The 25327-nt window shown below is 37.4% G+C and overlaps 1 protein-coding gene across 1 annotated transcript in view; it reads right to left on the bottom strand.

Moving 5' to 3' along the window:
- The window catches only part of TNRC6B (trinucleotide repeat containing adaptor 6B), a 97039-nt gene extending 91607 nt beyond the window's left edge, over nucleotides 1-5432 (bottom strand). The window contains exon 1 of the mRNA XM_086479834.1: nucleotides 5365-5432. Within this exon, the coding sequence (XP_086335960.1) occupies nucleotides 5365-5432 (68 nt within the window). The remainder of the gene's footprint in view (nucleotides 1-5364) is intronic.
- Nucleotides 5433-25327: the final 19895 nt, after the last annotated feature.

The following is a 25327-nucleotide window of genomic DNA, read 5'->3' as shown; positions in this document are numbered from 1 at the left end:
TCAGTAGTTTTATGCCACTGTGGCAGTGATATTTACCGGTGCACCCAATTCTGGCAAGCTGCTGCAGACTAGGGAAGACTGGCCTATTAACTGGCTCCTTAGTTTGAAATACAAGGAAAGGCTAATAGAGCTTGTTTCGCTTAGTTTTAAAATGACAAAACTAAACTCTCTGTGTGTGTGTGTATAATTCTGCTGTGTAAGCAAACACAGAAGTAAGTTTTAATGAGGCCTGAGCCAGACTTTCAGACACGCACACTGGAAGAGAAAGGCTATGAACGTAAATTGCAACAAGGGAAGTTCTTAGTGAACGTTAGGAAATTGTCTTCACCATGAGGGTGATCAACATTGCAACAGATTGACCAGAAAGGCTCTAGAATAATCCTGAGAAGCCTGATACAACTTAGAAGTTAGATCTAACCTTCAAATCTGGCCCTCCTTTGAGCATGGGATTGGACAAGACGATTTTCAGAAGTGCTTTCCAACTTAAATTATTTTATTAGTCTATGATTCTTGCTTCCAGCTTAGACCATTTTAGCTACTGCTTTCTTTTAATTGTACTGTCACACAAATCCAGGAAGACATTGACTATTCCTGATGAAATGTCAAAGAATAATGTAAGAGAACATTACCAAGTTTAAAACAATTTTGTGATCCTCACTGGTTGCAATCTCTTCCTGGCATTACTGCAATTTTGGAGGGTCTCATTAAAAACTCTTGCAAGCCAGGGAAAAGGCCATCCAGCAGGGCTAACCAATGACACTTTGTAAATTATGGAAATGATCTTGTTTTGCTATCTTTCTTAGAATATGAATCACTTCCAGATCTACAAATTGCCAAGGCAGTTGAAGACACTTCTCTCCCATTACTACAAAACAGCAGGTGGGGAATAGCCAGCTGAGATACTTCAGACAGCAGTAACAGCTTGGCTTACCTTGCTAGTAAATACAAGTATGAACTTGGCTCACTTTTTGTCTGAATAGCTACTGTCAGACTTCTCCATGCGTCAGTCACGAATAGTAAAACGTATACATTTTTCTTATAAAAAGGAGTAGTTTTTCATTACTCAATCACTTTCACTAATTGATCAAGGTGCATAAGTTTCCAGTGGTGACAGCATGGCATAATTTATTAGCACAGGCAGAGCTGCTAATTAAAACCGCTAGAACTAGGGCCACAACCACAATTTAAGGACTTGAATAGAATTTCTTTTCCTACCGCCAAAAAAAGTACAAAGAGAAGCTGGTCTCTGCTTATCAACAGAAGTTTGACCGTTTTGGAAAGATGTTTCTGGATCAAAGTTGCCTGTTAATCTTTGCTCTAGCAGTGAAAAAGTAAAAGTCCTATTACAACTGGTAAGGCAGCAAGAAGCTACTCCATGTAAAATGTAAGTATTTTGGGGGGAGATAATATTTACTGCTTAAGCATAGCAATTCAGGTCAACCTCTTCATAATGGATGAAAATATGAAAGAACACCTCTAACAAAATGTCCACCTTCCACTGAACATAATGATTCTGATCTTTCTCAAAACTCTTCCTTTGGGAGGGAGGGAAAGGGATTTCTTACCAAACATACTAGCCACATAACAAAATTATACAGCCAAGTGTAACAAACAAGTTGTACCAGAGAGCTGAGAAGAGGGAGGAATTTACAGAGTCCTTAAAAACTGAGAAGTAACAATTTCTCAAGGAGTCCATTGGTCCTCTGCCAGAGTAGAAGCATGGTCCAAGATGGCCATTATCAGCTCCAGCAGTCCAGGCAGACTTGCTTCTTTTGAAGTGTAGGTTTCAAAGTAAGCGGCAGTCCTCACTGCTGCACAACCACGACAGTTTTGTGACACAGGCACCATGTATAAACTGCAAATCTTTCACAGGACTTAAGACAAGTATGCCCATTCCATATTTCACTTGTACTAAGGATTTTGAATGGTTAACTTCTCTTCTTCATAATTAGCTTCAATTGAAATAAATTGCATTCATGCCGTAAATGATCAGTTGAAGATCCTAAAGACCTCGTATACAGTCTAACAGAGTAATTCCCACAAAGCTGACAGATACCAGCAAACAGCAGTTCTCAGGTATCATCTACAGTTCAATCAAAAAAATGTTTAAATGCTGCAACTTTAGTACAGTAAGTCTGCCCAAAAGAACTGTTCGGTACAGCAAAAGAAAGGTTTGAAAGACTGAAGCAGGGTTTGGTGTTTTTTTTTTTTAATACTAGAAGGTACTCATGCAATGCCAAGTTTCTATCCCTGAGTCAAACTGCGTTGAAATACTCTGTTGCACTTCAGAATCAGAGTGCCAGAAGTCATCCATGGATGCTGGCTCCTTCTAATCTATTATGAAGCTGTGCTTCAGCAAAGGAAATTTCACATGCAACTGAGGCTAGGTAAGAACTACTGCTTCCACTGGAAGTCTCTCAGAAGTATCTTTTTATTTCTGTTCTTTCGTGGCCACTCAAACTTTGAGTCCCCTTGAATGCAGTTAAATATTAAGAACCTCCTAGGCAAGCCCAGCGATTTAACACTTGTAAACTGCTCCAGCACTCTGGTGTAAGTTAGCTGCCTTGCAGGTCAGTTGCTGAAACCATTACCTTCTGAATGCTTACTTCCTCAACAATCTCAAGAGTCACGCAGATCAGGCTGCCTATGAAAGGCAATTAAATTAACATGGCCAACTTTTAAGGAAAGAAAATTAGAAGCACTCAAAAAAAAAAAATCCCATCTGTATAGCTGAAGAGCCACTAAAATCCAGGAAGTCTGATGAACAGCTGGAAAGGGAAGGAAGCATCTTCAGCTACTGCAGCTATTTCTGTAGTGAACATCTGACACTACATTCAAACTTATAATCCACTTGTCAATAACAAGCTCCAATTTTATTTGAAACCAACTTGGAGGACAACAGTAAACACAGGTACACAGAATCACAGAAGATGGAAGGGATGTCAGAGATTGTCAATCCCACCACTTTGCTCAAAGTACGGTTAACTACAGCAAGCTGCTCAGGGTTGCATCCAGCTGGGTTTTGAATTTTTTAAAGGATGAAGAAGGCACAACTTTTCTGGGCAACCTGTTCCAAAGGTCTGACCACATTCCGCAGTAAAAAAAATTTTAAAAAAAAGTTTTTTTCCCCTCATGTTTGAGTGGAGTTTCCTGTATTTCAGTTTATGCCCATAGCCTCTTAACTCTTCACTAGGCACCACTGTGAAGCCTTTGGCTCAGTCTTCCTTAGTCCCCTCATCAGGTGTCTATATACATGGATAAGATCCTCCCCCAAGTCTTCTTATCTCAAGGCTAAAAACAGTCCCAGCACCCTCAGCTTCTCCTCTGTATCAGATGCTCCAGTCCTTCTGTGTTGCCCTTCATTAGACCCACTCCAGCATGTCCAACTAATCCCTAATGCAAGTAAGTAATAACACGAAGAGGCAATTTCAGATTTTTTTTCTTTTGAGATCTACAGCAAAACATTTGAAATCAGTGCAGCTTTTTGGAGTCACTTAGGAATACAAATTACTGATCCTTAGCATGATTATAATTTGTTTATATCAGATGCCAGATCAACATCACTTAGAGCAGTAAGCTTACCTTACAAGAGGTAAGCTCTACCAAGGCGGATAATTTTGTTAAGTAGTTGAAAATTTGAGATTGTGGGTCGGAAAAGATTAAATCGATTGATTTAAATTTAGGAGCAATACCCACAATAGAATTTTGCCAGCTGCAGTTGCACGAAACAAGTATCTTCATCTCTTAGCTGCATTACTAAAATTGCACCTTTAGACTTTTATCAAAATATTATTAACAACATTATTAGGATTGATACTCCTTAGGGCAGGATCTGTACGACAAGATCCCAGATGCCACTTGAACACAAATGTATTAGTTAAAAAAATAAAAATCCTGCCTATCACTAATCTCATATTCTCTTTCTAATAATCACAGTTTTGGAGAAGAGAGAGATACAGTGTTGTAAGGCGCTTGAAAAGCTCTAATTAGAAATCAGGTCAACTGTAAAGTAATTCTAGCTTCCACTTGCACCTAAAATAAGACAGCAAACACAAGGCTAGGATAAATCCAGTACAACATCCCTCGTACTATTCACTACAGTAACCCGTTTTGTTACACTACTACATATCTAAAGAAACAATTCAGAAGAGCAGAAATCTAACTCCTACTTTTTATTTCTGCACTGATTTTTCTTCTGGAACTTTCTGAAAGTTTCTACTTCAACAAGCTTTGTATCTCTTGGTACCACAGTAAGTTGGGCAGTCTGAATAGAAAGAAATAGCAGCAATTAACTTTGAGAAGTCTGGCTCACTTCCATGATGGAAAGAATGTGCATGTTCAGCACTAGAACTACCCTGAACTCATCTTGGCTACCTCAGAAACAATTTCTCACTGTCTCAGAGGCAGTGGACTTAGAGTCGCTAGCTTACCTAGAAGGCAAGGAAGACCTTCACCCCAAATCAAACCCCAGCCTTTCTGCAACAAGTGTACTGCTCATCAATGAGAACAGAACTTCCTCCTTCTCATAAGACATCCAATTAGGCATAGTAAGAAAAAAAAAAAAAAAAAAAAAAAGAAAAGAGCTCTACGCTGTGGATTTCCATCTTGTCACTTGCTCCAAAAGGCAGGTCAGGAAAAAAAATAATTATGATATCAAAATTGAATTCTCATTGCATTAACTAAAGAAAAGAATATGGAAGACAACCATCACTGCAATACTTCTAGGACAAGACTCTGTTCTTCCCATCTGAACAAAAACCCAGGAAAAAAACCACAACCATCACTAGATTTCAGCTTGAAGTCATATGAAAAAGACTTTTGCTAATGGAAATCTGTCATCTTCTCCGATCAAGATTCTTTCCCTAAAGCACAGCATAGCAGTATCTTAAATTGTTCATCCTTGAAAGAGCATTTTGTATACAATTTCTGTTCCTTTATTAAAACGTATTCTAAAGAAGTAAGGCTTGTATTTCAAAGAGGACTGACCTACCATACGCATACCAAAAGGAAGGCCCTGGTTCTATCATATTTCACATTATTTCAGTGAAGAAGAGCTGCATAAAAACTTCATGTACAAACTTACTACCTCAGTGCCAAACTTCCAGAATTATTATTCCTTTTCAACGTCTGATTTACCTTCTGAAATTGCAATGCATATTTCTCTGCTTTTAAATCTACGGCAAGTCAACATCCTGCTTCTTTTTTTTTTTTTTTTTCCAGCCACCATCCACTATTATATATAGATATTGAAGGAACCACAAGGGTGAGCACCAAACGAACAACCAATGCTCCCAGTACATTTAAACAAGAGTGCTTCACACCATTACTATGGTAAGGCCCTTTTTAAATAAACGTGTGACTCACTGTTTGTTTTCTTCACCAGGAGGTGGAGTCTTGCCATGCCCCTCCATTACAAAATCCTCATGTTCCATCTGCAAAGGCAAGCATTGCAGGTCAGAAATCGGTGGAGCAAAATGCACATCACCTAAAGTGGCCCTTTTCCATACACAGCAACTTAAGAGAGCCACTTTATCACAGTGGCTGGTCCAGAAGAGAGCATGTAGTTTCTTAGCAACATATGTACATCTCCAACCCCATTGCTATGATATCGTTTTATAGCACAATTGTCAGAAAATCTTACAAGGGAAAAGGAATGATTTAATGGCTATAGCAGAAGACTGTCAGTCAGAGTATCTAGGTTCTAAGTTTTGCTCTGTTATGGACTTCCTTTATCATTCTGAGTAAGTATGGCTTCTACCACTTCTTCCTTACATATAAAGCAGGAATTTTAAAAAAAAGTTACATCTATCAACATCTCTGGAGAGAAATAATAATTTTCAAAGAGACTTATTAACGACAGACAGAAACTGCTGTGAAAGCCGAGTACTTCTTGTGAAAAATAACTTTTATATGAAAAAGACTTTCACTGCACATGCATAGCTTAGCACGGTAAAAAAGAGGCCTAAGGGAACCTCAAATAGATGCTGTTCCAATGACAACATAAGGTAGGCATTTCCTTTGGCTCACATGTTAAAAGATTCCAAGGGCACTAAGGAAGTTTTCTGTTTAATTGTTTGCTATTAAAATACAGCTTTAGCATACGTTTTCAGTAATTCCTTTGGCCAGAAAGAATCACATTATATTTGATCATGACTTAATTACACACTCTTCATTTAATTACTTCATTCAGCCAGAATTTCTTGCACAGGTACCAAAATATTCTTCTCTTCACAAAAAAAAAAAAAAAAAAAAAAATCAACACATGCACTTAGTATTTTATATAAACATCCAGATACACAGTTAGCAATGCTGTACCTCATGTGAAGCCAGCAAACAGGCCACACTGCAATACTCAAAAAGCCACACAACAAAGCAACTAAATCATAATCACACATATATCCATCCATGATCCACTACATTAAACTGAAAAGAGAAGAGAAGCACTGTTCAGTCAGTAAAGGTAACATGGTTTAGTCAGTCTTTGAAGGAGGAAAAAACCCCTAAACCAAACCAAACCAAACTCCTGCGGCCACTTTCCCTTGTGCCCCTACCCTCCCCCCAAAAGAGTCAAGTTTACTCATTTGCACCTTGATCCTGCTGACAGGTCAAAAACACGGACAAAAACCATTATCTGCATATTGACATCTAACAAGGATACAGAAACTACATTATTTGTCTGCACAGACACTCTATTTGCCTGCTCTAAGCAAAACCACAAATGCACCAAGTAGCTGATGAACTGTACAGTGGTAATGACATCCAACAAGACAGTCAACCAAGTATGTGTAAGGTTATTTCACCTTTCTAAACATGTACCCATGCGACCCACAGTCAGAACCGTATTTTCATTTAAAAGCAAGAAAATTTTGCATTAGTTTTGTAAATAACTCAAGACTTTTACAGATGTATTCCTACAATATCAGAAACTGAAACCTATTTGTACCTCCGTCCGTATCTGATTCTCAAGAGCTCTAACATCTGTAATCAAAACTGCCTAGATGAAGAGAAAAGTATTCTTTCCACTAGTTCTGTTGTTGTGGATGTTAAAACACAAGTATGGCAACCGGTAAAATAGCTGCAGATTAGTGGCCGCATAACAAAACACCGTGATTCTGTGAGTGAGGGTAAATGTTTAAGAGTTACTCTCACACAGCCTGAAATCAGAAGGTATGAGGTATGTTGCTAGTATGAGACAAGTACAATTCACATGAATGCTAAGCAAGGGAACAGTTTGTGGTCAGTACTGGGAAGAATGATGAAATACAGCCTTCGGGAGTAAAAAAAGCACTATATACAGCATACATACTGCTAACTAACAAGATTCCCATATAAAATAGAAATTCAAGTTAATGAAGCTGTAAAAAAGGAGAGATCATAAAGCCTGAAGTATAAAATGGGAATGATTTTAAAATGAGCAAAACTTAGAAAGGAATGGGAAATTATTTTATTAGATCATAAACAAGAAATTTGAATGAAAACTGGAACATCTAGTAGACGACCACCAGGACATGGCAATTGCTGAAGTACTGCTAATAAAACTGTCACTTTAATATTAATTTTATATTAAGAATGCTAGTGACATAGCTGTTCCAGATATATTATCATCTAGCATGCACGTCTATCAAAATTACCATTTCAAAGAGAAGTGGGCAAACAATTAAGAACAACAAATCACTTGAGCTAGAAAAAAAGAAGATTTTAGAAGAAAAAGAAAAGAAGCTGTTTTAAAGCAACTAGAAAACCCCATCTACTTTTAGGAAATGTTAATCAGCCTGCTCTATTTCAGACAGTAGGCAGAAGTACCTGAAATTACTAAAATCTGCATTATAAAAAAACAAAGAAGATATGATACGTTTATGTTAGCACTGAAAAAAAGAGCTGGGCTTCATGTAACTTAGACAAAGGCCAAGACAAAGTTTCTCACGAGAAGTTCACCCAAGAAAATTAGTCACAGAGTAAGAAAGTACTCATGAACACGGAAACTGTTCAATACACAAAATAAAGATTAATTGGTAGGGTTTCACTGATTAAAAAAAGCTAACAATAAAATGCATCAAGACACTAAAAGAGGACATGGGAAGTGAAATTATTAGTGAACTAGAAAAAAGTTATCTCTTTTTAGAATGGATGAACAACTAAACTTGGTAGGAAATATTTGGCTGGTCAGGCTCAGAGGATAATGGTCACTGCATTGCGTGCTATCTGGAGACTGGTATCGAGTGGGGTGCTGCAGGGGTCTACCTGGGACAAGTCCATTAAACAACTTTACCAATGACTTGAAGAACCAATAGGGCACACTCTGGTCAGAACTTCAAGATAATACTGAACGGGGGAGAAGAGGTTCAGTCAGTATGCCCAAGGGCTGCCACTCAGATGGACCTAGACAGGCTGGAGGAATGGACCCTATAGGAACTTTACGAATTGAAACAGGGCAAACACAAAGCCCTGCACCTGAGAGGTCCTGGCAACGATACAGGCTGGAGACTGACTGGGGAGCAGTTCTGTGGAAAAGGTCTTGGCAGACAGCAAGCTGATCATGAGCCAGCAGTGTGCCCTGGCAGGAAAGGTCAACAGTATCCCAGGCTTTATTAAGAGACTTGCCAATAGATGAAGAACTGATTATCACCTCTAGCCGGTGCTTATTATTCCAGATATGGTCTAACGTACCTAATTTTGGGCCCCCCAATACAAGAAATACATCCATAAAGCGGACGTAGTAGGCCACCGAGATGCTCAGGGAGTCAGAGCACTTGCCCTGTGAGGAGAGGTTGAGGGAGCTGGGCTTGTTCAGCCTGGAGAAGAGATGGCTTTGGGGAGATGTAACAGCAGCCTGTCTGTATGTACAAGGAGGTCAGCAAGGAGTCAGGCTCACCACAGTGATGCACTGTGACAGGACAAGAAACAATGAGTGTAAGTTGAAACAAGGAAAGTCCAGATTGGATAAGATGACTCATTTTCACCATGAGGACAGTCAAGCACTGGAACAGATAGTCCAGAGAAGTTTTGTAGTCTCCTTGCTTCAAGGTTTTCAAGACCAGACGGGATAAAATCCCTTGTAACCTGGTCTGACCTCATAGCTGACCCTGCTTTGAGTGAGAAGTCAGACCAAGTGACCTCATGAGGTCCATTCCAACCTGAATTTCCCAGCAATCGTATGAACACAGGAACAGATTCAGTTCAATGTTGAGTGGTAATACATAGGAGAAGAAAACCCCTACCAAACTCCCAGCCGAGCAAGAATCTACACTTCAGTGTGGAAAGGTCTATGAAAAATGTCTTTGAAAGTTACATAATAATAATAAAAAAATATCAAAAATAAAACAAACAACAAGAAAAACTAAACTATGCTTAACAGTAATGCATAAATACTGAAATGACTGTAACAGAACCATAGTACACCCTCTTTTAGAACACTGTCTATGAGTACAGACAGTGATGGCTCAAAACCCCTCCACAACACTTAAAAATGTGACAGGTCAGACGGAAGAAAGGTCTGAGGCAGAGGGAATACTTTACATTAATAAAATCCAACATTTGGGCTGCAGATCTCCCCCAATGCAAGAGATGACACATTACTGAGGCATACACAAAAAAAGCACAGTTTGACAGTATTGTAACAAATATCACCCCTTTGCTACCACAACGTAAATAAAACCTAAACCACTCACAAAAAAACAACATAAAAGGATACACAATTATTTGGAAAACACACTATTAAGCAGACAAAAAAATTAGTTGTCGTACAAACATAAATTGCCACACTGAATTTCACAAATCCTTGTGGACTTTATATTTTACATATCTATATGTACAAAGCTTTATTTGTATAAGTAGAGGGTTACAAAACAATAGCAATACAAGCTTTTCAGTTTCTGGCAATAAGATCATTTTCACAAAGTGAACGGGAAAGTTATATATATATATAAAAGATCATTCCATCAGCCCGATCCAGTGCAGCCATTTTTGCATTCCTCTTTCTGCAGAACCTTGCCTCTAATTTTCTCTTGCTTGTCTGCATATGATAAACAATTTAGTATCAGTAACTTATATTTTTCACTTTGAAATTTTCCGTTTCTAATTTTTTTGCTAGAAAATGCTACACAATTTAGTGTCCTAAACATTCTAGAATAAGCTTTATAAAGTCAATTTCCAGCTTTCCCTTAGATTTAAAAGTAGAACTACTCAGTAAAGTGACTTTCTCTTAATTCAAAGAGATATATCTGACAAACAGCCTTCTGGAAACAGTTAATGAGCAAACTGCCCTGGTAAAATTCCATGGGCATTGTTTACATTTTCCTAAAATTAGTTTTTAGGCCCAGCTATCTATTCATTAGAGTTACTTTTGAGATCCAAAAGAAGTACTTACAAATTAAAATATTTAGGTCTTATTTTCCCAATGACAATAGTAACATCCCATTACAGAAACGATGTGAACAGGATATTTTAAGTTTTTGATTGACTACCTGAGGATGAACTGAAGAGTTCAGTTACCTGAAAATATTCATTCTCTCCTCTATCCACAGTTCTTATAAAGTTCCTACGCACAATTCTTCCCCACAAGCCTCTCGGTTTCTCTTCACTCTACCATCACTGTATCACGTCCGGCACTCTTTTAGTCTTCTTTTTAAGGAACCTGGAGCCCAGAGTCCTGGCTAAGTTTCAGCCACATGCAGCATACAGCAAGCACAACAGATCTGGTAAACTGCAAGCGTTGTGAAACGGCATATTTTAAGTCTTTAGTCTCTCTTGACTTACACCATACATAGGAAACATAGTCGTGCTGAACGTGTAGAAAAAGAGTGGAAGGAACTCTTGTACCTCCCAAGGAAAGAAGAAAGGTGGAACGGCAAAGGATCCGAGACACTAGTTTCTCTTAACAGGACTGCAGAGGGAGCCATTGATTCCAAGAGCAGGAATCAAAGAAAGTGCACTCCACACCTGTTTCTCCTGGCAAGCCATGGAGAAGGCTTCAAGATTCTGGCAGCTGGAAGCAGGAACCAGAAATAGATATTTAACCGGCAGAGGGGAAGTCAGTAGAAAACGTGCATTCTTTTTTTTTTTTTAAAAAAAAACAAAAAAGGAACCACTTTAACTCCATATTTTATTATTTCAAAGCTTCCCCACCCCCCCCCCACCCCCAATCCAGGCACCTTCTGTGAATATTCAAATTTTGACAAAAATTTATACATTGAGTGATCTAAATAATAAAAGTCAAATTGTTTTATGTAAGTTAAAAAACTTCTTCACAATTAAGTCACTCAATGCTTTTTTACATTTTTAGAAAATGAAATACATCAGAAGCAGCTTAGCCATAATAAACTACTACTATTTTTTTCCCAGAAGTGCAACACCTGTTACTACAATTTCATACTACTCTTTCTAAAAATATCTTCAATGAGACCCTAATGGATTTGATTAATGAGTAAACCTACTCCGGAGCTCCTGAAGTCAGCCACACTTTGAAGGGTCAGAAAGTCTCAAGGGCAAACCCCTCACCTTTCCTGAATCCTGATGTCAGAAAGCACGTTTTCCTAACAAGATTCAACACCTTCATTAGATATCCTAGCCCACCCAAACTGAACCAAGCATAATAGAAACCAAACATTTTCTCAGGAAAAAAAAAAAAAAACAACATAGATGCTTGTAAAGAATCCTACACTTGTTAAGAAAAGCCATTCATTTTAAACAGTATTCTGTCTTTTTGTCTTCACCAGTCATAGACATATACTAATGCATTCATCAGAGGGTTACTATCACTACCTTCTCCCACTCATTCCATAGTTCCTTTTCATAGCTGTGGTTTTTTCCTCTTTTCTATTTTATGAAAAAGACTGCAACCAGTGAGCAGGAGATGCAGACTCTTTGAAGGTTTTTCATTCGCCAGCATCTCAAGCGCACATGATCTGAAAACCTTAGCTGTTGCACAGCTAGACCCCGGTGAGGACCAGCCAAGGTCAAAAGCTGCTTTTTGCAGGTTGTGGCCATTTACTTCCAGTGCTTTACGTTACCTGCTGATTTTAACAAAGTCTACTGCAGGCCCAGCTCAAGACTGATAAATGCGGTGTTCTGTCACAGCTACCGCCTTAACACCAGTGCACCTTCCCCATGAGGAGCCGCAACAGCGCTACTGTAAACAGGCCATCAGCATTTCTTTTGTCTCACTAACACTTCCTTTAGGTGGAATTGCACAACCTAATCGTTAAAATCCAAGCAAGCAGTCACTACTGCTAACAGTGGCAGAAGCCCTATCAATGCCAAGCAGTTAGAAAAAGTAGTCGCTGAGATTCCTGACAATTTGAGGTCTAACAGAAAAGTAATCACTACTACAAACGAAAGGAAAGCTGAGTCACTTCTCTGCCTGGCTTTATTACGAGCACTTTGGACAAACTGCATCAGGGAAGATTTTACTCATTAGCAACAGATTAATTAAATTTTTAATTTAACATCTTTTAATAAAAACCAATGCAATTTAGCTGCAAAAGCTTTAATAATTTTCTTAGGAGTAACTTAATGTTAAGCTAGCATCTCAAAATATGCATAGAATAGCACAAATTGGTTAGAAAAATTAGTCCTAAAATCTACTTTTTAGATTAAACCTTAATTTCCTACACAGATGAAAGCATTTAAAAAACCACCTTATAAATACTGATCTAAACGTAAAAGAAAGACAATAACAGGAAAAACCGCTCTGAAAATGAAACAGAGTGAAGTATTTTTCTGAACCACACAGAGGAAAGTCTTACAGACAAGATATGCATGAACATTTATCTGAATTTTTGGTCTCTTTCAGGATTTTGTTGTATTGTACAGCATTGTGATGTTACTAAATTTTTATTTGAACCTATTTCTAACTTTTTTTCTCTCTATTTTGCCAAAGCGCAGCCTCGATATACAAGAAATACCAACACAAGATGTGAACCATCTCCTAGCCTACTCACTATTTTCTTTAAGTTTCTCATCAGCATCTAGATTGAGCATTTCAATGTTATTACCATCACACAGTCCTGTTGGTAAAAAGAGAAATGAAAACTTAACTAACACAATCCTACTGCTAAGTCACATATCACATTCAGTACTCCCTACTAACAATTTTGAATAGTAACACACTTAAACTACATATAATTACTTTTTACAATCACTAATACCTATGATTGTTATAAGCAGCCTAATGGTACTGTAACACCTGACTCAATGAAATGTTACAACATCAACTATAAATGCCAACGCGTTAACATATACCATCATTAAAATGTGCATCATCCTTATAGAACAATAGGACAGATTATCAATGGCAGCTCAATCATTAAGAATAGAGAAGTGATGTAACTCAAGAGTATTTAATTTGTTTCCCCTAAATAAGCACCAAACCTGCAGCAAAGGTTAAAAGACTAGAAGTTTTGCTTCTGCCTCTAACTGCCACTAATTAATCACCTGCACTGCAGAAATAACCTATGCTCCATTTTCTATATATTTTTTAAAATGTTTACATTATCGAATAGTCTGTGAAATGTCCAGCAGTTTAACATGAATTCCCTGCTAAGCTTAAACCAAAAAGTTTTATGAATATCGTGAAAGCAACAGTCACTCTTTGGAAATGCTAAAAACGTCAGGACCCCAGCCACATTTCATACTGTACAGATAAGAAAGTTTACTTCACTAAAAAATGAAAATTTAAAAACTCATTACTTAGCTGCAAAGTATTTCAAATACAACGGCTCATATATATATGTATATATAATAATTCATCTGAATCTTGCTCTGAAGGCAATTTGAACGATCTAGTTGTTTGCAGCAAGATACTGTTTTGCTGGTAACACCTTCAACCACCGAAGACATTTAAGTCACTCAAGTTATGGTATGACAGGATAGCTAGAAATGCCATTTGAAAATTTCAATTCTGAAGCTGTCAAGGCAGCTTTGAATAATAGTTTAGCAATCTCAGACACAAAATGCATAAAGCATTCTGAATGTAAGCAAAAGTGCTCACCTCTTCCTACACCACAGTTGATCAGGTGCTCCACCTATATCTTAGTGTGTTCTGTACATACATAGTATGGATCCCAGAAAAAAAATCTTAATTTAGTAAGACACAAGTAATTCTCATCTTTTATTTAACTTCCTGTATTATTCTTCAGCTAAATATCATGAACATTTCACAAGCCATGAATTCTTGCTAACTTCTGCAACTCTGAAAAAAAACCTTTTACACTTCCTTAACAAATCTTTTATACTTTCCATTTAGGGGAATAATCTGACCCAAAAGCTCTTCAGCAGCTCACCCCCCACCACTACTTTGAATAGCCGCTCGCATGCAGCCCAATGACTATTTAGCCAACTCATTTTACAGTTAATTTACTATTTATGGTGCAGACACACATGAACAAGTTATAGCAGTTTAAACTGACATCTGTAAGTGGCTGATATTTTGATACACTCATTGTCAAACACCCTGACAGAGAAAACATGTTAACTGCTCTCTTCCACTTAGATTTGGAAAGCTAGATGATGCACTGCCACAAAAGGACAACAGGCACAAACACCAAAAAGAATTTTTAATGGATCAGCACTACTACTTCTGCACTACACATTCAATCACCTTCACCGCCACAAATATCGTTTTCTGCTGTTTGTTAGGAGTGATGAAAGTGACATAAATTAGGCACACACAAAGAGGTGCTGAAATTATTCTGCCTTAAGAGATCTGACCAGACAGGCAAGAAAGAGAAAAAGAACTTTCTTTTCTGTGTTCACAGAAGAAAAACCTATTGTGAAGATTCTAAACACACAGAAACTGCCAGTGGCCCAGAAAGTGCCTGAGCAACAAACAGCTGGAAGGCTGAGAGCAATTCTGTTCTAAGTATATATGAAACCTGCTTTAAGCCTGTCTTCAGCATCTGCTTTTGAGCACTGTCAAAAAGGAGAAGGAATACAGGCTATTCACATTCACAGTGTACTGCTACTTGCCAGCTTCTCCAGCTATCACAATGTAAAGCCAAACTCATTTTAGTCACAGGGGAGCCACAGACAATGCTGCTTGCTTCTCTAATTTTTCCAAATTTCTCAGGATTATTAAAATTGTTAGATATCTGACAGACCACCAAATCATTAAAACACCCACTCATCTCTGGGGCAGAACCTGGGCTTTTCTTGTTTGTGTATGCTACAACTTGTTCTCAAACAAAAAAACTCAAACACCACAGGAATAAGTTATTTCTCTAGGAATCACAGCTGGAAACTCTGCATCTGTTGAAACCTACCAATATGATTTCAGAGTACTTCTGTGACATTTCTTAGCAACCTAATTCCACATAGGCTTACTGCATCTGTAGTCAATTATTATATTCTCGCTTCTTATAATACACTGTCTTGTCTACTATCCAAATGTCTCAGTGAACAAACTTTAAACAAGTGACACGAAATGCTGACACGCTTTTAATGCTGCTTTTACACGCCGGGGAACTGATACTGCACAATGCCTTTTTGCAGAGTTCAAGTGTCCTTAGTCGTCCACACACTCTCTTATCTACTATAATGATGAAGACCATCACTACTATTTTTATTGTCAAGAATAATAGAAAAAGATCTTCTCCACAAACCCCGTACCAACTTCTTCCACACCCAATGATAGAAGAAAAAATTTTGAGGAACTGAAACAAATTCATACCCATCTAGTTCAAAAACTGAAAACGAAATTGTCCTTGTAGGGTCATGCAAACATATGAAGTCTTGCAAACGTACGAAGTCAACAAGACCAGTGAGTTCTACACCTTTCAATGACTCAGCCAAACTGATGAGACTACAAATTGTTTGGAAGGGTAAAGTAAGTTTGTACTGTTCATGGTTCAAGTTCTCCCAAAATACCTAACCCCCCTCAGTCTGACATAAGACAGTAAGATTGAAAACATTTATCAATACTTGCACATCTACAAGATTTTGTTTTAAGTGGCTGATTATATAGAACTTTGTCATGGACTACAACCACTGCCAACAACTTTGTATAGCCAATACTGAATGGAAAGAGATCAAAAGGCAATATTCTGAAAAGGCAGAAACCCCTCAAATTGTGTGCCAATAGTACAGCTGCATGAGAAGAGACTCTGTAAGCAAAGCCACAAACCAGTGTACCTGACTGTCTCCAAAATCATAGTGGGACTATACGATGTTACCTCTGAAATGAAGAGCTGCTTTTTTAATTTTTTAAGCAAATACTATTTGTTTTGTCCGTTTTGCAAAGTACTATAAATTGCTGTAATCAACTGAAGAAGAGATGCTAATGGTTGAGAACAAAAACTAAAAAGAAAACATTTATGAAAAAGAAAGATCCTTTAAAACAATGGAAAAGGTGAGTTTAAACTGAATTTTATTTAAGACTGAAGCATTTTTTCCTTTAGGAATCAGAGATACACATTCCGTGCCATTATATTTCCTCCACCTGAACTGTACATATGAAAAGGCTGGATGAAAGGACTGTATGATGACAGTTCTTACAAATCTCAACGTCAATTTGGCAGACAATGGTATTTTCCAAAGGGAAAGAAAATACAACATTGCATTAAACTTCTCTTTCGTGCTTCAAAAGTACTTCAGGGTATTCTGAGGTTAGAAAAGAGAGTCGTCTTTCAGTTTTGCTATCTATATTTCAGCAGTCTTCACTATGGGTAAGTAGGTTTCAAATGAGTAATCCCTCTTGCTTCTGTAGAAAACAGTACACCCAACTGGCAAAATCTTGCACTTGATCCTGAGTGTGTTTAAAAATGTCCAAGCAGCTAAGCTACCAACAGCGTTCCTTTACAGTAGTTCAAGCAGTACTGTCTGTTTAATTCCACATTCTTTTTTGCAAAGTCCTCAGCAATTTTACCTCGCTTATAACTGTTGTTTTATAAAGCCAGTAGGCCCTGATAACATACTGTACTGGTTTTGGCTGGGATAGAGTGAAATTTCTACACAGTAGCTGGTATGGGGCTATGTTTTTGATTTGTGCTGAAAACAGCATTGATAACACACTGATGTTTTAGTTATTGCTGAGCAGCGTCAAGGTCTCTTCTGCTCCTCAGACTGCCGCACCAGCAAGTAGACCAGGGGTGCACAAGAAGTTGGGACGGGGCACAGACTGAGACAGATGACCCCAACTGACCAAAGGGATATTCCATACCATATGATGTCATGCATAGCAGTAAAACTGAGGTGGGGGTCTGGATGGGAGTGTCTGTGGAGGTTGGCAGGAGCTGCCATTGCTCAGGGACTGGCTGGGCAACGGTTGGTTGGTGGTGAGCAATTTGTTTTTGTTTTGCATCACTTGTTTTTCCTTGGGTTTTATTTTCCTCTCTGTTGTTTTTTCCCTTCTTTTTTGGAAAAAAAAAAAAGTTTATTAAACAGTCTTTATCTCAACCCACATGTTTTCTCACTTTTACCCTTCTGATTCTCCCACCAGTCTCACTGGGAGCAGAGTGAGCAAGCGGCTGTGTGGTGCTTAGTTGCCGGCTGGGGTTAAACCACATACCGTAATTATAGATCTTTGCTACAATGCCTTTAAATTTTGAAATTCAAAATTATAAACTCACAAGCAAGTGTTTTTTTTTTTTATTTCCCCAAGTAGACAGGTCCAACTGTGTAGTGTTCCGTAGGAAAGTGTTATTAGGTCCTTTTGTGGGCCACAGTGTTAAAGTTCAAGAGAAAAACTAACCCAAGATTTCTGCTCCCCTTGATGCACTGTGTTAATTTATTTTTAAAACAAGAGGAGTATGCCATAACATTTTTACAAGGTTTAATAACATGTCATTAAAAGGGAGGAGTACTTTATTAACTTAAGATTTAAAGTAATTAAAAGTAATCTTTACTGAGAGATTAATGGATTATGGAAATGCAAAGATTTTGGTTTTGAAATTATTCTCCTAAGGAGTTGTAACATTTTCAAGCTAGGAAAACGAAGCTAGTAGAGCATGATGATGACACCAGTTTCTGCTGTGAAAAATTGTCTTTGTGCCCAGGTCAGTTCTTAAGCTGCTACCTTTCGGGAGAAGCATAAGTTGTCCTGTTAGGCAGAATACTTCTCTACCTCTAAAAGACTTTACAAGATACTTTATACAAAGACTGCAAGAACTTAGTATAGTTGTAGGTCAGCATTAGAAAGACTTGCTGCTCCTACAACTCACATTCCAGGAAAAATGATGGAAACATATCCTGTAAATCAGGAAACAGAAATATTGGAAGCTCCACAAGTAACCCACCAGCAGATATCAACACTGAATAAACTAATATATTCTGAATATATGGTAAGCGATAAAAAAACCACACCAACCATCTGCTTTCCTGGACCCAATGGAGAGGCAACAGCCACATGAGTAAACCGAAACCTACTCTGACTTGTCAGGTATTCATAAGAAAGTACACTGAGGTTGAAAGTTCACCTCTTTGTTACAAGCCAAAATTTTCAAGAGTAGCAGGGATGTATACTGCGCAGAAATCATTGTCTGAATGCGCCACATACCAGGCCTGGTAAACAGACTGGAAAACACCTTTTTTAATTACTGTGACAAAGCATTTTGTTAATTTCATTACTGTATAGGCCTTCAGCCTGAATGTTTTAAATTTAGTGCCATCTGAATAGAAACCCAGTTCTGTATCACTAACTAGTATCATAAGCCCCAGAGATACAGGCATCAAGGTTTTGGATGCTATGCTAAGTTTCATTACCCAACTAAGATTTTCTTTTTTACTATATTAGTTCTAAATCCCACACAATGAAAGCATCAGCCTAACTTTTGCACTATTGTCAGCATAAAACAATATCCACTATCAAAAACAGAGCATAACTTACCCATAAACGCAGTTAGTGGAACACTTGTGCTGTTAAGATAGGTACCTCCTGACTGGCAACTCTCCCTCCTAACAACACTTCCTTCTGAATTTTAAGCTTATGTTTATAAATATAAAAACACGCAACTTAACAGATCAAATACAAATACTACTCAGGCAGGCTTATGTTTCTTTATTCTCAACATACATGAAATAAAAGCAAGAGCTTAAGATACTTGAGTAAATGTCAAATACTTTTTAACCTTTTCATCACCTCTGTGTGCATACTTCAGGATTAAAAAAACCCAACAAACCCAAACAAAAAACCATAGCCAATAGAGTTCTGAAGAGTCATTTAAACAGAAGGCAAATGCTAGTGCTCAATTAGACAGCAAGAAGCAAGAAAACTAAGAATTAACCAGGATGAGAACAGGCAAGCAGTAATGTAAGGGAAAGATTCATGTTGACAGGTAGTAACAGGGGAGCAACTTGAAACGAAACCAAACAAGGATTTAACAGGTAACCTCAAGACAGCTTGGTAAGTGGCACTGGACAGTGAGACTGAACAACAGGACAAGCCTCAATGTTTGTGTCACTGGATTTGAAAAAGCCACTGGAGTATGGAAAAGCAGCCTAATTCCTAGACTACCTATTCAGTTCAATAATTATTTCTACAAATACTGTTGAAAACTTTGCATAAAAATACATTTATCTAATGCCTTACAGCACAGAATCTTTTCCCTTTTCCTGTACTTACTAGGAGTTGAGCATTATTACAAATCCTGTGCAGCCACATTTTTCATCAAAATTTTGTTACCTAGATTTTTATCATACAAAGCATTAAAAGGGCAGAACTAGCTATTTTTCTTCCTTTTCCTTCTAGAATACTGAATCAAAACAACAATTCATAACTACGTTTCTATAAATTACTTAGGTAAAAGTCCCTCCCTCCCTGCAAATTCATAGGTTTTTACTTTCAAAGATGAAAGAACAACACGGAAGGTAGGGGGAAATTTTACATTTGACATCAAAATTTTAATCGTAGTTTTTGAGAAAGAAGTTTGCAACATAAGCTCAAAACTCCTGCCAATATTGGAAGAAATCTAAAAATATATCAAATCAGGCATAAAATTTTAGCTTCCTCCTGCAATATTTTACAGCAAAGGAACAATTGAGAAACAAAGTTTAAGTGTTGCCTGTGCAGTAATCCTTAACAGATGGATGAAAACAGCTGAAAAGAAAATCAGCCACAAACAAGAAGCTCAGCGCTTGTTGATATTTTCAGAGTATCAGGGCTGTTAATGGAAAAAGCCTAGTAATCATTAGTGGCAAATTAACTACCACAAAATATAATTAAAAAAAATAAAATCATAATCCAAAGAACAGTAAAGAGCGTGGGGTTCCAAGTAGAAATGTTGTTTTCCTTTTTTGTGTGTGTGAAGGGAGGAAGAGAGACCCTGAAAAGCCAGAAACCAGTCACCCCATCCCCCAACTATTTCATAAAGTGAAAGGATACTTCGCTGTATGATACTCATCTGCAGATCATACAGATAAAATAGAACAAATATACCTGTCAGATAAGACTTCCACATCTGCCAAAACCAACTATGTTTTTAAAACCTCTATGCTCATTTGAAAACGCTTACTTCTGTACAGATTGTTTCCCCTCTTTGTGGCACTAATATTAAATAATTATTGGACTCAAGAGCATGCTATTGACAGGTGCCAGCTGTCTTTACCATGTTGATGCCTTTTTAACAGAAAGAGTATTTTCTGCCAGTGACAACAAAGAAGAAACTGTGAGATCAAACAATGGAACCAGTTAAGATGAAAAGCCCTGGCAACAAAACAACCAAGACAGTAAGCTTCTCCAAAAGCAGCCTACGGGGGCAGGGGTGGGGAGAAGGGGAAAGAGCATGCGCAAAAACTGCTCTTTGCTGGAAAGCAACCCAATGAATGACAAAAGGATACACTGCCAAAAAACTAAAGGGAAGAATTTTAGAAACTTCCCAAGTAGGCAAAACTGAGAAAAAGAGCACAACTCAACCACCACAATATAAAAAATAAAAATAAAAAAATTACAAAATAAAAATGTATATATTAATAATACTGGAAGAAACAAACATTAAAGTGAGGACTGAGCCCATCAGTAACTTCCCTTAGGCTTAATTACCAAGAAGTTGCCACTGGATTTCTGTCATTCATTTAAAGAGTGGCAAAGGCAAGCATGAAGGCCAACTGTGCCACCAGGTTTATAGGAGATAGCAAGACTATCACTCTTCATGATGCCTGACTGCAGGGATTAAATTGTCTAATCATACCTCACATAATATTAATTAGTTCAAAGTGCATAAATATTTAGTCTATAAAGTGAACATGAGGCACAATTTTTTTTCTTTTTCAAAACCAGACAGAAATCACCTTTTCTCTTCAAGGCTTGGTCTTGATATCTCAGAATACTATACAGTCTAGGATGCCAGAAAATCTGAAACAGTTATGGAACCAAACCAGTTCACAAGGAATAAAGCATGATATACCATTTGTTTTCCACTATATGACAGAGTCTTCATGTATCCCTTTTTAGGTTATTTTCAGACTAGCACCGTAAGAAAGTCAATTCTTGCAGCACTCAAATCTCTATATCCTGATCTTTTTGCTATCTCTATGAAAGATGACTTCGATGTCATTCCTGACACCCCAAAATACTTCATTCAAGTATACCTCAATCTACAATAAATTTGGTTCCTCAAGTTATGCCCTTGTGATTCCAGATGAGAACGACCAAGGCTTCTTGGCAGTTAGGACTAGTCACTGACAGCATTAACATACTGCCTCTTCCTATGCTACTGGGCAAGAAGATAAAAAGCAAAGTGAGTGACATCTCTTCTATCAGTTAAACTTTTTTCAACTGAAGACTCTGGAAACAAATATTGATAATATGGTCATTGGATCTGCAGTCTCAGGTAACTGATTATTCTAATCACTGCTTTTCCTGCAATATGTATCTACAAGACCTTCTTGCTTTGCCATTCTGTGGAGTCAGAAGAGTCAGTTATTAACACTCTGAGATACAGAACTTCATGTAGTAAGCCTTACTCTTTACAAAGATAAATTATGAGCATGTCTTTCCATAGTGATAAAGACAAAATACCCGGATATCACTATAACAAAGATATCTGTAGAAGTTAGTATATTTACTTTCTTTTCCTCAAGTTCAATGCACATTTATGGAAATAAGACAGATCAGTTTTCAAATTGAGATCAGCTTAAGGCAGTGTCAGAAGTGATTGTTAGGTGACATTAATAGAGCATGGACAGGATTCTGCTACAGAGTCTAAAAACAATTTTCCATGTCTGCTTGTTCAAGAGGTTTTCAATTTAAATTCAGGTGAAGTGATAACAGGAACAGTCTGCAAGAGGCCCAAATGTATGTTTCCCACTTCTTGTCAAGACCAAAACTGAATAAGAGAGAAATTCTGAACTCTAGGGAAGTACCTAGCAGACTCCTGAGCACCTTGCATTCTGAAAAGAAAAAATCATCAAGCACAATCACAGCAAGGCCATTTACTACTCAACAGAAATTCTTCAAGTGTAGCTGACACCAAGGCATTCCAACACGTCGGCCTAGGCCTTATGTTACTTTATGTTTGTATCTTAAGGTACAAACAAAAGAGTATAAAAATAAACTCTACAATCTTTTCTTCCACCTTTTGCAACAATAGGTTTAATACTGTTGTTGAAGTCCTACAAGACTTAAGAAATCATTTCAAGACAGAAAGCTTGCCCACTTTTATTTCATAATTATTCTGAGGCAGCCAATAAAAGATGCTACAAATCACCATAAAAAGTAATTTCAGTCTTTGCACCACATGCAAAAATCTCTTTCTGGCTAGAAAGGAATTATTCAGAACAAAGGCTAAGAATGGGGCCTTAACCTGACCTCATATATGATATAATCAAACTTACCGTCACTGAAGTAGCTGGAATATGCTTAATCAGCATTTACTAATCTCGTAAGACCTACGTGAGCTGCAGACTCAAATTCTACAATGTTTAAGAGCTTCAAAGGAGCTGCTAACATACAAAGTGTTCCAAGTCCTTCTTAAACGATAGGAAATAAAATGCTAGAAAATGACGGCTTCTTTAGATATTGTTTACATGCTCAAAAAAAAAATCATTTCTAGTAAAGGCAAAAGAACAGGTAAATTAGAGGATTTTTGAGAAGAGACTGTAAACTCAGTGAGGTCCAAAAGGACTGCTGGTACTTATATGAGTTTAAAAAAAAACAACTTAGAAAAACACAGAAGACAAGATCCACTGATCTGAACAATAAGCATAATAACAATTATATATCTAGCTTTTATTTACAGATTAGTGTTTTGGAATGGGTAAAAGGGGAGAAATGAAAAGTCCAAATAAAATATGAATGGTTAGTTTTGTGCTTACAAGACACTAATATAACTACCTTCTTCCAAAAAACCTCACATCATCTGCCTGGAGGAGCTGAGAGAGGAAAGGAAAAAGGAAAAAGTAAAAAAAGTCCTAACAAAAGGAAAAACACTGAACTATATTACTGAAGTCTTAAAAAAATATTGCTTAGAAAAATGTATCTTTATGAAAATGGCTCATTAGATCACATAAACATTTTAAATTAAGGACATCATTTTAATGATACGAGACAATACAGTGGAATACACCTTGCCTAAATTTTTCTAGGACAGATCCTTCAAGTGTTACAGCAATAAAAACTTTCCTGAGAGCAGGAAAGAGAGAATAATCATTTACAGACTAAAGAAACACTGAAAAATACACTTCAGTGAGTAGTCCTGTACATCGCAGGATGGGAGGACTAGATGTAGTCATGAGTCTTTTTGCTTAACATATACTGATCCTACATAGCTCTTTAATTAATAAACAACACTGAATACCAGATGTACAATTCCGTATCTCCCATGTTCTCTAAACGACAATTGTTTCAAAGCAATATTGCACACACACTTAGGTATTCAAACTCAGACTAAAAGATTCCTTTTGAAATTTAAGCTTACTAATTTTTTTGAACACCTAATGCTGGTATAGAGATACAATCTTCGCCATTACACCCAGAATTAAGGATGCCAAAGAAAAGCATACTCTTCATTAGAGGAAAAAAGTAAGTTTCACAAGACAGTTACTTCAATCTATTTCCTGCCACACAGACAGAAAAATGAAAGCCGTGTATCCATATATATACTCACATACATACAGGCACCTATTTGTATATATATAAATATGTACACACACACAGATTGTTTGGTGAAAAGTAAGCACCAATAACCATGCTAATAAAATCAGTAATTAATTGCACCATGATGTTTCCGCTCACTTGTCTATCCCCCGCTGAACCTTGTAATCACACCCTTGCCAAGAGATGCATTCAGTACCCCAGATGGCTGCAGGTATGTCCACCAATATGTTTTCATTTATCAGCTCCTAATGTAGTAAGCCTTCCTTCAAAGCTATTTAAAATTAACACAATTCCTAAAGTACATGCATGACAATTGCCAAATCCTTTCTCTCATAATTAGTCACCTCCTAACTTGATGCTTAGGAGGTGAAAATATAAAAAATATTTTGTTCTGTTAGAGCATATAACAATGAGAAAATCTCGCAAAAAAGCTCCAGCTAAAGAACAACAAATTTAGTTTTAGTCCTCTAGTTTTTTGGGGGTTTTTTTCAGCCAGTCTCTTACATAAAACTAGAAGCAAGCTAACAATCATTCAGATTTTCATGAAATTTAGGAGCCATATTTTAAACACAGATCAGTTGCAAAGTTAACATGAACACATTGAGATAGTCAGGACTATAAAATTTATAAACCTATTGAAGAATATGATAAACTCTATGTCATTATGCGAACCAAAGTAATTCGTGACTCAACATCTGCATCTTCAGGAAGTAAGCAAAAAGCATGACACAACGAACATTATATTCAACAGCACACTTTATAGCCTCTTGTCCCAACAAGGCATGCTGAGAATCAGAGGGACCTTTAAAAGCAACATACTATCCAGTCTCACAACAAAGCACTTGCTGGCAAGTACAAGGAAACAAGCAACAGAACATCTTGAATATATATCAGTCAGTAATCCACAAACACTGACATCTGCACCTAAGGGCCCACATGCCTAATTCTTTAAGTCAGTTGAGAGGGTGGGTGTGTAAGACAGAAAGCTTGACAAGCCCTTCGAGTTCTTACAAATGGAATGCAATCAAGAGTAGTGTTTCTCTACAAGAGTTTCCTCTTTGCTTCCTGGAAGAGCCTGAAGACACATGTTCCGATCCATAGTAGATGGCAAAAAAATCCTGTCTTTCTAAAGGCCTTTAAAAACTTTATTTTTCAATTATCTCCGGGGTAATAAATACTTGCATGCAGGCATTTATTAAAAATACCACCAGTTCACTCCATGTATCCCCTATTTCAGCCAAGCAAGCTCGTGTTCCTCCAAAACAGTGGCATTTACCTCACTGACCTTGGGACTGCCTTCCTCCA

Source organism: Leptosomus discolor, chromosome 1, assembly GCF_034619465.1.
Source record: "Leptosomus discolor isolate bLepDis1 chromosome 1, bLepDis1.hap2, whole genome shotgun sequence".
NCBI lineage: Eukaryota > Metazoa > Chordata > Aves > Leptosomiformes > Leptosomidae > Leptosomus > Leptosomus discolor.
This window is presented reverse-complemented; position numbering and strand designations above follow the sequence as displayed.